Here is a 16,742-nt window from a genome sequence, read left to right as displayed (position 1 = left end):
GCTAGGGGAGACAGATGATCCGTGCTTAGGTCTGTCTCTCACACATAATTTACTACCAGTTCCCATTCCTTTATTCCTTTTCTTCTCCTGTCATCTTCCCCTTGATACTTTTCCGCAAATATTACACAACCATGCCACAAATTATGCTCTTTTTCTTCCAGTTGCTTGCCTAATTTAGCCATGCCACACATTTACTCCTTGCTTGACTTAGACTGTCAGCAGACCCTTTCTTCTCCTAAGTTTGAAGCATGCATTGGATCTTGTGAGCCAAGAGAAAATGCTGCTCCCCACCCCCATTGTTCCAGTTTCCATAATTTTACAGCGAGTTATCTGCAGAAAAAGGCATGACTGCTTGCAGTCTAGAACTTTAAACAAAACTGGTATTTTATTTGACTTATCATTGATAACCTTAACTAACTGCAAGCACAAAAGTCATTAGCAATGAATCCACAGTGAGTATACAAGTTTCTCCAAAGTTAAAATGTATTGTTCAATTAAACTAAGCCATGTTTTTTTTAATTTCTAGAAATTATATCAACAACATAGTCATTATTTTCACTGTTGTTCCATTACTAACTGAGAAGCCAATTCATTGTCAGCAATAGTCACTATATTTCTGGCTCTGGTCCATGAGAATCACCTTTTACTCAGCCATCTTACATGTACCAATGTTTATACACAGAGTATTAAAGTGTTTGAATCAATACCACACTAGACCACAGTATGACAGAGCTTATCCATCGGAATAACTTTGGTGTCGATGTTGTAGGTTAAAATGAATCCCAGGTTAAAATGATTTCAAACTAGGTTGATTTGTATTTTCCTTTGTTTCAGATGTAAATTACCCAACCTTAACAAAGGAAAATACAAATCAACCTAGATTGAAAACATTTTAACCTAGGATTCATTTTAACCTACAACATAGATTTGTTTTCAATAGCACACAATATCAGTAGAAACAGAAAACCCTTTTAATTGCTTGATCCTAAGAACCAACCCCCTCTCGTTGCTTCCAGTTGCAATGGTGGATTTACACAAACAACTTTAGCAGCAGGGAGCAGTGAGAGTGGGCTGTATGAATTGCAAATATACAATCTTGTTTTCATCATCTCACCATGACCACCATAATATGCCCAGTTTTTTGGTCTAAGCATAAAATGGGAGTCATTTTGTTATCTCAAAAATCCAGCCAACAATACCACATTTTAACCTGTTAGCACTCTTACTATCGATGTTCCAAGTGATATTTTCAAAAGCCCTGTTTATCAGGAAGTCTAACAATTTCAGAAAGCTGCTTATAAACCTATTTTCTATTAAACAATGAGCAGTCCATGTTTTCCATTTTTCTCACTTGCATTTCACTTTGCCATATGGAAAGCAGTGACTATTCCTAGGTCTAATTCAAACAATCAGGAAGGTAGTTATTTTAAATTACTAAGTACCAGAGCAAACAGTCAGGTTACTTGCTTTCACTTTTCACTTTCAAATTTTTTACATTGGATCCATTGTATTTTGTTTCTCTCTTGACTCCGTCCAGGCCTTTGCAATGGTTCTCTTCATCTCATCATCACCCTCATCATACATCTTCCTCATCAAATCCATAATGCCTTCCCCAGGATCCTTGTTCTCATCAAATTTGGGCTGTTGTTTTGCATTCTTTAAACTTTCTGTAACTGTCAGACAGGTCCAGTTCTCTTCTTTTGCCTTTTTCAACATAATACTAACTTTCCCTGTTTTTACCTTCACTGAGCTTGACTCGGGAACAACAGGGTGTAACAAATGGATCATCTGAAACTGGTAATTCTTGCCTTTCAAACCCAGCACTCGCAACTCGATTGAACTGTTGGTGAACTTTGACGAGACATTCTCCTCGGGGAGAGTTTCCACCTCTGGCAAAGTAATGTAAATTTTTACAAACTTGGGCGATTGATCCCAAGCGTAAGATGTAATTTTCGTCGAAGCAACCTGTGGCTTCTTCGCTGCTGGCTTTTTCTCTTCAAGCTCTGGCTCGCTGGAACCACTTTCGATTCGTTTCTCCTCGAAACTGATTTCTCGCTCTACCCGTTGCAGCTCATCTTGCAGGAGTTTCTTAATCCGAGGTCGAGTTGTCGATGAAAGAAGACTTTGAATCTCGTCTCTGGTCTCCTTTAACTCTTGAACTTTCTCCATAACGACGAAAAAGATTGCAAGGAAAAACGAAGCTGTTCACCACAACTCGAACACTTGGTACATGTGCATGGAGCTCTGTGATCGCGGGAGTCTTGACACTAGTGTCCATTCTTCCAACACCCCGAGAGCCAGAAAGAAGGAGCATTGGTCGGAGCATTGTTTTCCATTTGCTCCAGAATTTATTTTTCTTTTATGTTTTTCGGCTTGACAATGAAAAAATGGATAGTCCTACTTGGCGGGGCCATGTTCTGTGTCCTGTTTATATCCATGTACTTGGTGGTAGATCAGTTGGGAAGGCTTCCCTCCTCTCAAGAAATCCTCAAAGTTGAGGTAAATGTGTGACATGAGGCTTTCTTTGCGTGCGTACGTTTTTAGACTTCATAGCTTTTAAGCTAAATTTAGTGCATGCGTTAACTTGTTTTCTAGTTTTTGGTAGTTAGATGGAAATGTATGACTTAAAACCACTAAGACGCTTGAAATTTTTGGTTTTGACCAAATAGATCTTCCCATCTTGTGCAAAACTTGAGCTTGTTAACGTTCCTGTACTGTAGCTGATGGATTTCTGTATTTATTAAAGCTTATAAAGCCTGTTTTGGTTTATTTTGCCCAGTCATGAATGCATTTTATCAAAGCTCCTTGTATTGTACACGTGCATAGTTATTCGCTTTATTGTAACTACATGGACATATTTTTCATCATTTTCAGCCATTTTAAAGACTCTTGCATTTTGGTACACGTCGCATAAAAATTCTTCGAAGAAGCTTATTGTAAACTCGAATTGTATTTCACTCATTAAGGTTTCCGTTTTCAATATATATGCACGTAATATCTTGTATGGGAGGAACAATTTGTGAATAGTTCACAGCATAATTATTCTATGAATTTTCTATGGAAACACAATCATTTAAGTTGATATTAAGTAGATTACTTCCACTGATGAAAGATGTTTAGTTAGGCTAGCCGATGTACGTACGTAACCATAAGTTTCTATTCGAGCATTGTTTAATGCAACAGTCTAAAAAAAGTTAACTAAAACTTAAAATACTAATCTTCTTTAAATAAAAATACAAGTTACTCAGTTTGAGAAAGATCTATATTACTTTTAAATATGAAGGAGTTCAGTTCAAAGCTGGTCTTATTAACATTAATTTTCACTTTATATAATATTATTCATGACCTGAAAAAACATGCTCCATGAAAGAAGATTATTAATATTTATTTTTAAAAAGGTAGCCTATCAACAGCTGAGTTAGCATTCGAAAAAAGTACACAGTAATAAATTATTTAAAGGCACAATGTTAAACAGTTCATACTAAATTTATAATAGGCCTTATCACGGTTTTCGACGCCACTTTGATGGGTAGGCAAACAGGCTTGAAATAACAGTGTTTGTATGGAAATCCGATGTCAAATAATTTTCATAAAACATTGCTTCTGAAAAATTCATGAATTGGAAACTTTTGGCACTAGGAATAGGATTTTAAGAACAAAATTGGAGGGATGTAGCTGTGCCAGAAAGCGTCCAGTCGTGTTTTGAACTTTCCATACATTTGTCTGTATTGCGAACCAGCCGTGAACTGCTACTAAAAATAGTGCGCGGGAAAAAATAGAGGGAAATGTATGGAAATTTCAAAATACGACTGGATGCTTTTTGTCACAGCTACATCCCTCCAATTTTGTTCTTAAAATCCTTTCCCTAGTGCCAAAAGTTTCCAATTCATGAATTTTTCGGAAGCGATGTTTTATGAGAATTATTTGACATCGGATTTCCATACAAACACTGTTATTTCAAGCCTGTTTGCCTACCCGTCAAAATGGCGTTGAAAATCGTGATAAGGCCTATTTTACATACACAGTGGCACTTTTTTTCCCACATTCAAGACTTTAACAAATTTTATGTTCAGTTTGTATATTAATTTTATTTTGACTGATTTATAGTGTCCCCAGTCCTCAATTTATAATTTATTGGTCTTCTTCTTTTTTGCCCCTCACCCCCCGGCCCACACCCCTTACCCCCTTCTCCCCTTGCACTTTTCTCCGTGATGCCAAAATATATAATTTTTACATATATAAACCATTACGATGCAAAAGCCTCATCAGGTAAAAAGTGATCAGTTTTTTCAGCAGAGTAAGTCAGCAAATTCTCACGGGAGAACATACTGATGAGCCTACGGATAAAGGAATATCACAAACAGCTGGCTACTGGTGAATTTCAAGAGATCTTGTCACCAGCTGAAATTTCTATGCAACACAACACAAATATTTGAGGCTTATTTTTAAAGGTGCATAGTATTAAAGAGCCTGCTGGGTTTTTTAAATAAACGAGCCTGATGAGGTTTTTCTTTAACCCTGTTCGTGATTCACTGCTGTTCAGATATTACTAAGAATTTCTAAACAGAGGGTGCATGTTGGTTTGTCTGAGTCCTTGATATGAGATTTGCTGGAACAATATTGTCTGGAAGGCAGTAGTAACTATTCCAGATTCTGATGGCAGAAGAAGCTCCTATCCTATTTTGATTCACGGTGAACGTTGTTAATCAAGATTAATTGAAGGGCTGAAAGAGTAACCGACCCAAATAACTTTTCAGATTGCTTTTTGTTGTTTTAGCTCAGGTTAGCATTGGAGCAGTGTTTTCTGAAGGAATTCAAGGGCATGTGCCAATACTCCAGTGAGTCTGAGATAAAAGAACAATAAGCAGTCTGAAAAGTCATTTCAGTCGGTTTTGCTCTCAGCCCTCAATAATATTAACATGCCATGTATAACAGAGCTGTCATTAAGGGCTGTAACCCGTAACACCTGATAGGCTGAATACCTTTGAAAGAACCTTGATGTTACGGCTGATCTTGATGGTTGAGGGGCTATTTTACTCAGTGTGTGAAGCTTAATGCAACATATGGCTGAAAACTTAATGACAGCCCTGTATAATGTCATTGGATGAGTTTAAACTTCACAGTTTACGTAAAATATATTAATTTTGCATATTGTATTTCAGATGAAGAAGAAAATAGAAGATCCTCTGAATAGTCTTGAGAAGGATATGGGTAAACTTGAGGGCAACCTACAGAGATCTGGGAAAATTATGAATAGTATGCAGCAGACTGTTGAGAAAATAAGATTTCAAGGCCAGAAAGCTGTTGACAAACAGCAAAGTGAGCCCTCCTTAGTCAGAAGACCTGAAGTACAAACTGGTGATGTTGATGATGGCTGTGTGTTTTCTGGAACAGCATCTGGAAAATCTGCAAATGTTAAGGTGAACTTTTTTTTTAGTGTCAAGTTGGCCCCTCTTGCTTCGTAGCAAATGGATGGGGGGAATGGTAAAACTGAGAAGACAACAGGCTTCTGAACATGTACTGGCAGTTAAGGATTTGGTTGCCTCAAGGCGATGATTTAATGCTTAGTTTAATGTACTAATTATATTTCTTAAGACCCCTTTAAATAGACTTAAATTGTTGTTTCTGTCTATTACTCTGATCTATGATGTTGACTACTACTACAAATCATAGGCCACAGTTTTTTTTTTCTGAAATTATCATTCCAAATTGGAGGGTGCAGCTTACCTAACAGAATATCTTGAAACAGTTGTACAGTGTATTAAGCTTTCAAAGAAACAGTCCACCCTGTTCCTTCCCTTCTAATTCGTTGCCTGGTTGCTAATTTTAATTAATGTCTTTTTATGTATGAAAATATCCATACTCCCCCCATGGAAGGTTTTTGTTTTGCACCCCTTGTCCCCCAGGGAATTCCAGTTAAGCTTCATACTTTGCTTCTAAAATTTTGACTTCTAAGACACCCCTCCCCTAGGAATTTCTGATGACATTCCATGGGGTTGGTATGGATTTTTTCTGGAACTGCACATTATAAATAATAATATAGTTACATTTCTTTGACATAAGTGATCGTTGCTCTGTAAACTAAGTTCATTGTAAACTGCAGTTGCATTCCGATACTTTCTGTTTTGGCACTCACGAGGATGGTGGGGCTTAATGGCAGGACACTAGTTTTGTAAAACGTTGATAGCGGTAAATTTATACTTTACTGTATGTGTCTGTTGTAGATGTTAGACATGTTTGACATGATGCCCTTTGATAATATTGATGGTGGTGCATGGAAGCAGGGCTGGAATGTTCAATATGATGACAGTTCATTTGACAAAGAACCTCTCAATGTCTTTGTGGTACCTCACTCACACAATGACCCAGGTAAAATTAATCTTGAAGTAGGCTATTAAAAAACACGAAAACATAATTCCAATCAAACTCTTTGCAGATTTTTCCAAGACCTAGCACTATAGAATATTAGTGTCTTCTGCCAAATATTTTTTCTTTGCTTTGTATAGTCTTCCATTTCCTTGCTAGGGCTAACACTCAGTGGGAAATTCATGGATTCACAACATAGTTTACTTTACACTGCAGAGTTAATTCTCTTATCCATCATTTGTGTCGTACAATATTATATTTTCAAGGTTGTTAGTTTGTTACATCCACAAGTCAGCTGGAGGATCCACCTCCCTAGTCAACTTGCTCTCTGAAATTCAATGATTGATGTTTATACTGTCTTATTAATTTTTCTCTGGCTTAGGTTGGATCAAGACGCTAGACCAGTATTATAATCAGCAGACTCGGCACATTCTTGACAACGTAATTGATGCACTAGCAGTTGACAAAACGAGGAAATTTATCTGGGCAGAAATATCGTATTTCTCAATGTGGTGGGGTGATGCTGATGAAAGAAGGAAGAAACTTGCTCTTGAGTAAGTACCATCTTCCCAGCTAGGTTGCTGTTTAACGTAGCTCAAAACAGTCTTGCCTTCCCCTACATAATTAGTCCTTTCTTATCATTATTATTATTATTATTATTATTATTATTATTATTATTATTATTATTACTATTATTATTATTATTATTATTGTGAATAAGGGAGAAACAAAGACTCAGAAGACTCGAATTATTAATATTATATTATTATTATAAAAATAATAATCTCTTCATTGAAATATTCCGAGCAAAATCAATATTTACAAGTTAAAAGTACAAAAAAGAACTATTAAAAACCTATTTACAATTCAATTCATCATCACTGAAAATAAATTTGGAAGTTAAAATACAGTCCTTGATGACGAATAAAAAAAAAAGAAAAAAAACAACTCTTATTAAAAATAATAATATCATTATTATTATTATTATTATTATTATTATTATTATTATTATTATTATTATCATATTTCAAGCAAATTGCTATTCACAAGTTAAAAGTAGAAAAAAGAACCATTAAAAACTATTTACAATTCATTTCGATGAAAAATAAGACAACTTTCGGGCCGATTTTTTTTTTCTCATAAAGTTACTATGCTATTCTTATTAGAAAAATCAATAATATATACAAAGTTAAAAATCTTAAAAAAAAGGGAATAAAAACCGACAACAAATGGAAGGCTACCAAGAAAAATAAGAAAAACTAAGAAATATAATTATGTTCCCAATGTTTTTAATGAATGTTTGCATGTCCTTTCTCGATGTCAAAGTCAATGTCTGTCAATTCTAGATGGATCCTCCTTGTAGCTTGCGAACCTCTTAGGCATAGTAATGCTGACCTCAGCAACGCAAAGGACACCCTTGCCCTGATCCATGATATTATTATTATTATTATTATTATTATTATTATTATTATAATAATTATTATTATTATTATTATTATTATTATTATTATTATTATTTTAGGCAGCTCAATAATAAACAGTTAGAGATTGTTACTGGTGGATGGGTGATGAATGATGAGGCCAACACTCATTACTATGCCATGCTGGATCAGATGATTGAAGGCCATCAGTGGATTGCAAAAAATCTGGGCTCAGGTCAGTTAAGTTAAATAACGAAAACATTTTCTTGTGTAGTAGCCCTGTGTACAGTGGGGAGAATCAAGAAACGGCTGACTGTATTTTTTATTATTTTTGTTTGGCTTTGTTAATAATATATTATTTCACTAATATGTCAGAATCGTGTTACTTCAAACACTCAGAGAAATGCAACAGTTTGTTATATTTGCTGGCTAGAAGAGGACAAGAACTGTAGTTAACAATACTGTTGATTTCATTGCCAGGAATAAAGCCAATGTCTGGGTGGGCTATCGATCCATTTGGGCACACGCCCACCATGGCGTACCTTCTGCGTCGCATGGGTTTCCACTCTATGTTGATTCAGCGGACCCATTATCAAGTAAAGAAGCACCTTGCGAGAGATAAAAATCTGGAATTCATGTGGCGGCAAAACTGGGGTAAGCCCTCTCCATTATGGGCCTTGTAGTGTCATATTGTAATCCTGTCTGACAGGTTGAGGTATTTGGAAATATGGAGAACACTCATTGTGTTTGATACATTACATCAAGCTGGTTTGTCAAGGAATAATTTCAACCAAAAAAATTAATAATAATAATAATAATAATAATAATAGTAATAATAATAATCTTAAAAGAAATGATTTAGAAATACATGAAACAAGAAATATGAGTGATAGGAACTGACGTTTCGGTGCATCTTGCGCCATTATCAAGGTTACATAATTAATGATAAAAAGCGGTTTGTAAAAAGGCTAAGTTGAATCGAATTTGCATAATAATAATAATAATAATAATTATAATAATAATAATAATAATAATAATAATAATAACAATAATAATAATAGTAATAAGCAAGTGAAAATAAACGATAAAAACAAACGACGTTTCGGTGGCACCATGACGCCTTCATCAAGTTCGGAGTAATGTCAAAAATAAAGTCAATGTCAGAAGAAGAACTTGGTAATGGCGTCATGACGACACCAAAACATTGTTCGTGTACTTTCACTTGCTTAATTTACGTTTATCTAAACCTTTACTTTAATAACAATAATAACGATAATAATAATAATAATAATAATAATAATAATTATTATTATTATTATTATTATTATAATTAATAATAATAATACCACAATGTAAACATGGCAAATGTGCCTTTAATTTCAGATCATGGGTCATCAACAGATATGTTTTGCCACATGATGCCATTTTACAGTTACGATGTTCCTCACACATGTGGCCCTGAACCACAGGTGGGACACTTAATGTTTTAATAATTATTATTAATCTAGCAAATTAACACCACTCTCAATGCCTCAGAATTTGGGCTTTGTTTGATAGCTTGTTACTAACTTTTGTCTTTAATTTTTAATTATTTATAGCTATCAATGATAAAAATCATTTGAAACTAATCACCAGTTTATTCTCACTTGGTAATGGGTTAGTCTCTAAACTTTAAGGAACTGTGGTGCTGTGTTGGTGGGGAGTGGAAACGAATATTTGTTTTTTATCAACTGAGTTGAATAAGGTTATTTGGCCGCCGTAAAGAGATTTGAGTGCCGATGTTTTGAGCATGATCACGAGCCCTTCATAATGGAGTAAATCTGAATCTGCTTCAAACCTCAGTTCTTGAATCTCTTTATGGTGGCCAAATTACATTATCAACTTGGTTGATAAAACCAAATATTATGTAATGTTAAAAACACAAGGAGCAGTGTTTTATCAGGATTTAAAACCACAAGGTGCAGCCAAGTGGTTTTGGACCCGATGAAACATGTGCTGTGAGTTTTTTGAACAGTTTCAAAAACATTCCTGGAAAAGCGTGTGTCAAGAGCAGGGTCCGAAATTGCGCTTTCCTGGTCGCCAATGCGACTAAAAATTTTGCACTGGCGACCAGAATTTCATAACTAGTCGCCAGCGGGCGATTAACTATTTCATGCCACAATCATTATACCCCGGGGGGGGGGGGAGGGGGGTACTCCAAAAAAAATTGGGTAGGGGAGTGCGGCCCGCTTCCCAAAACCCTTACCCTATTTATGACCAAAATCTGCGATTTTCCCTACCCTATTTATGACCTGAAGTAGCTTCTTCTAAAAAAAAACGAACCCAGGACTACAGTGCAAAAATCTATACCCTATTTATTACCAAAATGGCGGCAAAGTGGCTAAAAGCGATACCCTATTTATGACCAAAACAGCCGAAAAACCATACCCTTTGGCGCCGCACATACCTATATAGCCCATATAAGGGAGTACCCCCCCCCCTCCCCCGGGCATTATACAAACAGTAACTTTGATTTTCAGCCAAATCGATAAAAATAAAATTCAAAGCCGCCCGCCAATTGGTCACTTACTTTTTACCTTTCCACTGCTTTTGAAGTATAACACCGATTTTCCTGTTATTATAAATGTATCACAATGTTTCACAGCTCGAGCAGTGCGAAGCTTCGCCGCCATGTTTTTTGAATGAGAAATGCTGCACGGTTGTGGCCTGGTACGAACAACATGGCGATCCGTCGATCGCCTTGACAGAACGCGAAAGGAAAGATCATCTACGGTTTTGAACATAGAGCAAAGAACCAACCGGCAGTTTTTCAATTGGGTACATTTTTTCTCTAAAAGGTAGAGACAAGAGAAGGTAATAAGTTGACTTGAAACATTTAGCAGTCTTATAATAATAATAATTTACCAATTTATATAACGCGTATTTACACGTGCTGATCAATAGCGCTTTACAATCATATGTTTAAAAGAAAACGAAAATACATTACCGTGTGAATAAAATAAACTAAGGTACAAACTATAAAAATACTTCTTAAAAAGATTGGCTTTTGAAACTGCGTATATAGCCGGCATTCGATTCATTCGTCGTGGTTTTTCAGTGGTAGGTGTATAAATCGCCATTGCGGCCCCAAACGCATTCTCTTTGTTCTGATTCTTAAAAGAAAAATTGGCGACCAGAATTTTCCATCTGGCAACCCAAGATTTTGGTTTGTGTTTCGGTGCGAAGGAACTGCTTTTTGGCGACCACATTTTTCCATATGGCGACTGAAAAAAAAATTTCAGTCGCCACTTGGCGCCTGCCTAAAAAAGTTAATTTCCGACCCTGAAGAGAGTTCATAACGATGATCAATGCTTTTGTGAACATTGGAAATTAGCATAAGAGAAAACATTTAACACAGCATACTAATAAGAAGGAGGTTTTATCGGCACTGCACGTGATGTTGTATCAACCAGTTGATAGGTTAATGGGCTTATGAATTATTAATGAGTTTTTGAATCTTACTAGTCAGAGTTCTTGTTGTTATTGGTTTTTTTTGTGAATATTCTAGCCTTTTTAAAATGAGAAATCTTTGTTTTCTGTTAAGATTTGCTGCCAGTTTGATTTCCGTCGCTTGCCCAATGGTGGTATCACATGTCCATGGAGAGTTCGACCTGAAAGAATTGACAACAACAATGTTGACCAGAGGTAGATCAGGTTACTTCAGTTTACAATTTTCAGATATTGTAGTAGAGTATCCAGTATGCCTAGGAAGGGGCCAAGACAGATCTGCCTTATTTCTAGTACATTATTATAGGACCCTGTTATCTTGAACTCCCTGCTATCATATGTGGAAAGTTTTCTTTCCTTAGATTTGGTCATATTTGTTTTGTTCATAATTTTAGCGGAAAATAACTCTGTTATAATCTCAAACTCGGTTATCTTAAACTACCCATTAACTTGAACAATTTGCCAATTCTCTTTATCTAATTTTAACTTAATCTGAAAAGCCCATTGGGAGTGTTAAATTAAGTATTTATTTATTTTATTTAATCCTGCTATCTCAAAGTGCGATAATGGTGTTGATTTACTGCTCGCAGGAATAGTTGATCTTATAAGAAAAAAATTTATTGCACTTAACAGTGTTTCCTGGACCGGTGTCACAAGCGGAGATACCTATCTTAAGCAGTTAATATCTATGATCTATTAGATAAACAAGATAGGAATGTTTTTGTAAAGGTTAAACAGCAAGAGAAACATCCTCTGAAAAACCTTATGCCTAAAATGAAGGTCACAATACAATCTAAGACACAAATCTAGTCACTGGCCGAAATTGAACACAGATCAAGTGGAGTGTTCCTATTTTAATCACTTAATTTTTAAATATGACCTAGCCTTATGATTTTACATTTTTTTAATATGATTTTGCGCTGTAATTTTTAAACTGGAAGTTTTGTAACATAAGATATGTAGTTTTTTTATCTTATGAATTAAAATAATATTATAATTATTATTATTTATTATTATTAATTATTAATAACAAATGTGAGATTTTTGCTCGTCTTTACAACGTCAACTTCAGGTTTTGTTACAGTAACTTGTTGTATTTGTCTGAACTCTGTGATTTCACACTGAATTTAAATAGAGAATTTACCCATTCAAGTTTAATTATTTACATTCACTTAGGAAGGACTCATACATTAGGAAAAATATGCCTACCCCATCATTTCGAACCCCCACTTTCTTGAACAATTTTTTATTTCCCTTGGGAGTTTGAGATAACTGGGACCTAGTGTAATATTAAGTGGCCTTAGTGTTTAGTGCATGCTTTATAGTACATCTGTAGTCAGGAGTTTGTTTTTGTCTTCTTACAGGTCCAAAATGCTTCTGGATCAGTACAAAAAGAAAGCACAACTTTACAAGACTAATGTCTTGTTTGTTCCTCTGGGAGATGACTTCCGATATGAAACTACATTTGAAACTCGCGAGCAGTACACTAATTATCAGGTACTGGAAGATGTCAAAGAGAAAATACCCATACCTCCCTCCCTCCCTCCTCTATGGAAGCGATTGAAAATCCCAGGGGGTGGGGGGTGTCTCAAAGGCCAACAAATTCAATCTAAGGTAAAGTATGAAGGAATAGACCATTTCCGAGTTGCTGTGAACCTCAATTGAAAGCGAGGCCAAGTGCAAAAGCTTTTCATTTGAAAACAAGATGCCCCTCTAATGGCATTATACGGAATGCTTAATGTAGCCCCAATTATTCCCCATTGTATGTTTCGCAGATATTTGAAAACTATCCTCCCTTGGCAATTTAAATAATTGTCTGAATGGTTTTATTCAGATATATTGCGTGATACTTATCGTTGTGTTACTAGGAATCATACCAGAAATAACTATGCAATAACGTCATGACCCCGCTGAACTGGTCTGGCCTCCTCTAGCTCTAACCCTTCGCGTTGATAATTCGATCTGTTTTTTAATGCGGAGTTTCTTTGCTGTGAACTCTCCCAATTTCCACCGTTTCAACTGTCGAGTACTACCTAGAAGTTATTATTTCGATTTACTGCTTGAAAAAGGTTTGTTTTCTCTCTGAAAACGGCAGATCAAAGTCTTAAATTCATACATGTAGTCGCCATTGAACAAAAACAACTTTTCGAAATGATGACTTGCTTTGACGTCACACAGGTAGAGATAAGTGGTTCCCCTCCCTCGTGATATACGCGCCGATAATAGATTTTGATTGGGCTGTTTTTGTTCCAGACAATCAGAACAATAAATCCCTTCCGGGAGAGGATAGAATTTAATCAAGGTTTAATGAATAAATCAAATAATGATTTGACGTCACACAGGAAGGGATGAGTGGGTCCCCTCTCTCGTGATATGTGCCCGAATAACAGATTTTGATTGGGCCGCTTTTGTTGAAGACAATCAGAACAATACATCCCTACCAGGGGAGGACATATTTTAATGCATAAATTAATGTGGCGATTTGTGACTACGACGAAGAAAAAAAAAAGATACCCGACCGAAACCTAGACACGTCATGCCCTGCGGGCATCCTGTGTAATTAGTTTGTTTGTATATGAATGAAAACTAATTTTCATAACAAAAACTTTACACTTAGCCTCGCTTTCATAATGAGGTTCACAGCAACTCGGAAATGGCCTATTGAAATTCCAGTTGGATTGAGGGGGGGGGGGTGGAGTCTAAGCAAAATTCCCTTCTTTGGGGAGGGGAGGGGAGGGTTTTTTTTTCTGGAATTATGCACTTTATATTAACCCAATCAAATGTTCACATACCAATATACCCTTGTCTGGTTAAAGATTCACCATCAAGATGAAGTTTCTGCTGTTGCCATTTCTCTGATATTTCACAGGGAAAGCATGGCACTGGCAGCCATTTTCTTTATACAAGTGTTCTCTTGACTGGTTCACCAGGCTGTATAACAATTGCGTAGTCATTGCTACAAAAAAATTATGTGTAAAAAATACTAACAGTTTTTGTAAACATATCTTATTTCACAGAAACTAATGGACCATATCAATTCCCATCCAGAGATGAAGGCAAAGGTAACTAAAATGGATTTAAAAGTAGGCTTGAAAGGGGATTCAGCGCTGCAGCTAAAAACTTGAGTGTGAACATATATTGAGTGTACCACAGCCATGCTAGAGCTAAGGGGCACATGTCAGATGTCAAAATTTCTATCAAAAGTTGCGTGACTGTGCAGTATACAGGAAGTGGAAATGTGGTGTAAAATCACACAAACTGGAATTAAAAAAAAAAAACCAGCAGAAATATTTGTTTAATTATCTTGAATTTTAGTGTAGTGACCTACATGAACCTTGATTTTTTCCTCCTTAATGTAGATCATAATAAATATTGTTTGAAACCTTAAATATTGTATGATACATTTGACATGACATAGTTGATGGATTGATGCTAAGTAAATGTTGCATTGTTTCCTTTTTTTTCTTTGTTTTTTTTTTTTTTTTTGGCAGGTGCAATTTGGGACTCTTAGTGATTACTTCAATGCACTATATAAAACCACAGGTAAATACAGTACAATTTTTTTCAATATAATAAATAAAAATAAATAACCTTTTTTTACCCTCGGCAGTGTTTATAGCAAAAGTGCTAGTGGGGCCAAGCATTAAACTTCATAAAGAAATAATACAAATTGAAAATAACATGGTTGAAAATCCCAACTGGCAGGAGGCAGACCAGCTGGCTATTTACAAGCGCGGCCGAGGAGTTGAACTTGGGGCTACCGAGAAACAACTCCAGCTAGCGGTCAGAGTGGGACTTGAACCCGGGACCTCCGGATTTCAAGTCCGGCACCCTAACCACTCGACCACGCTACCTCCTTGCCTCTTAATATACACTTAAATTACACAAATGAAATCTGTGTTACAGAATAGTGACTATTTCCGTGTCAGTAATAATTAAGTGATGCATGTACATGTATAATTAATTAATATAGGGGCTGTGAGGAAATCTTTCCCAACAAAAAAAACCCTATAATTTTAGAAGCTGATTAGACAGGTGGAATGCACTTTGCTAATCCTTGATTATTCCTAGTAGTTAGTAATGTTTTTTTTTTCTCTTGGACTTGCCTTCTGATAAGATGGGTTATTAAAAGTGCTCCTTCCATTTTGAAGTTATTTTGTCAATGATCATTATTTTGCACTTGAGGCCAGCAAACCCTACTCTGCCTTTCAAAGGTGATCCAACCTCTAACAATTTAAAATTAAAATTGAATTGGCTGATGGTGATGACGAAACACATTACTCACACTTGAAGGGCTGGTAATTTTTTATTTTATTTTATTTTTTTTTTTTGGGGGGGGAAGGGTGAGCTTGAGTGGTTATCACCATTCTCCTTCCTTTTGCTTTTTCATTTTTTTTTCTTTTTTGCCTGCTATCTAGAACCTAAATTAGCCAGGGAGCTAACAAGATAACCAAATGGTTCATTTAGCTTCCTTGCTTGGACATTATTTTAACTAATAATCAATTTAATTCTATGTATTACCACTACAAGATTGTAAGAATCAACTATGTACATTAAAAAAAAGCACAAATAAAGATTATTGTTATAATATTATTATTATTATTATTATTATTATTATTATTATTATTATTATTATTATTATTATTATTATTATTTGGCTTCCCTTCAGTTAAGCTTTCCAGCTGAATTAAAGCAACTTTTTTTAGGTGCTGATCCTGGGAGTCAACCAAAAGGCTTTCCAGCCCTCAGTGGGGACTTCTACACATACGCTGATAGGTAAATTGAAATGTAATGTTATTTGCATGCTCTAGTGAGGATCAACTATCCATTGACAATTTGGAGATAGCTGCCAGGTAACTAAATTCTTATCAGCATTTGGTAGAGTTCTGTAACACCTAGTGTACATCAATAATTACTAAGTTACAGCTGCAATAACTATCATGACTGCTGATACATTTACATGCTGATTGGCTCGTGTACTATGGGGAGAGAACACAGTTGGTAACTTGTTAAATGAATGTATCCGGCATTCTCATTGTCCTCCAGAAAAGCCTGATCACAGTTAGGTTGAGTTAGTGTTCACGAAGAGCTGAAACAAAGTTTTGTGTGTGTATTTGTTTAGGGATGATCATTACTGGAGCGGTTACTACACATCAAGACCTTTTTACAAGAACATGGATAGGGCACTGGAGTCACACCACAGGTTTGAAGTTTGAAGTTTATTTGCCTTTCTTTCTAACATATTTACAATTTATTGAGTGGTTAATGTATGGCGAGGTGACCTCTAGAAACCACCAGGCTTATAGTTGAGGCCACCTCGTACCTAAAAAGTATATGCTTATATAGTTTGTGCAACAAGTGTGCGGCTTTGCCAATTCAGTGTGATTATTTTATTAAAAACTCTAGCAGTTTATACTTAAAGTTTATACTATAACTTAGAGGTATATAGGTTTATACTTAAAGGTATAT

At 35.7% G+C, this 16,742-nt stretch overlaps 2 protein-coding genes and 1 long non-coding RNA gene across 3 annotated transcripts in view; 2 read left to right on the top strand and 1 right to left on the bottom strand.

Moving 5' to 3' along the window:
• Positions 1–366: 366 nt before the first annotated feature.
• Positions 367–2,253, bottom strand: LOC146467829 (calcyclin-binding protein-like). The gene is made up of 2 exons (XM_085125235.1): positions 915–2,253; positions 367–749 (listed from the first exon to the last, which is right to left on the bottom strand). The coding sequence occupies exon 1, from the start codon at positions 2,167–2,169 to the stop codon at positions 1,492–1,494; it is 678 nt and encodes a 225-aa protein (XP_084981361.1). The 5' UTR covers positions 2,170–2,253; the 3' UTR covers positions 367–749; positions 915–1,491.
• A 30-nt stretch (positions 2,254–2,283) lies between these two features.
• Positions 2,284–16,742, top strand: part of LOC146467827 (alpha-mannosidase 2-like) — a 30,750-nt gene continuing 16,291 nt past the window's right edge. The window contains exons 1-13 of the mRNA XM_085125217.1: positions 2,284–2,499; positions 5,163–5,420; positions 6,225–6,369; positions 6,749–6,920; positions 7,889–8,022; positions 8,268–8,441; positions 9,171–9,256; positions 11,371–11,471; positions 12,638–12,770; positions 14,291–14,335; positions 14,765–14,816; positions 15,980–16,049; positions 16,396–16,476. Coding sequence (XP_084981343.1) covers positions 2,362–2,499; positions 5,163–5,420; positions 6,225–6,369; positions 6,749–6,920; positions 7,889–8,022; positions 8,268–8,441; positions 9,171–9,256; positions 11,371–11,471; positions 12,638–12,770; positions 14,291–14,335; positions 14,765–14,816; positions 15,980–16,049; positions 16,396–16,476 — 1,589 coding nt within the window. The 5' untranslated portion in view covers positions 2,284–2,361. The remainder of the gene's footprint in view (positions 2,500–5,162; positions 5,421–6,224; positions 6,370–6,748; positions 6,921–7,888; positions 8,023–8,267; positions 8,442–9,170; positions 9,257–11,370; positions 11,472–12,637; positions 12,771–14,290; positions 14,336–14,764; positions 14,817–15,979; positions 16,050–16,395; positions 16,477–16,742) is intronic.
• LOC146467828 (uncharacterized) lies at positions 13,027–13,808 on the top strand. Its single transcript, XR_014867622.1, has 2 exons — positions 13,027–13,464; positions 13,576–13,808. It is a non-coding gene; the product is annotated as an uncharacterized LOC146467828 (long non-coding RNA).

Source organism: Pavona decussata, unplaced genomic scaffold, assembly GCF_977016875.1.
Source record: "Pavona decussata unplaced genomic scaffold, jaPavDecu1.1 SCAFFOLD_134, whole genome shotgun sequence".
Classification (NCBI taxonomy): Eukaryota; Metazoa; Cnidaria; class Anthozoa; order Scleractinia; family Agariciidae; genus Pavona; species Pavona decussata.
This window is presented reverse-complemented; position numbering and strand designations above follow the sequence as displayed.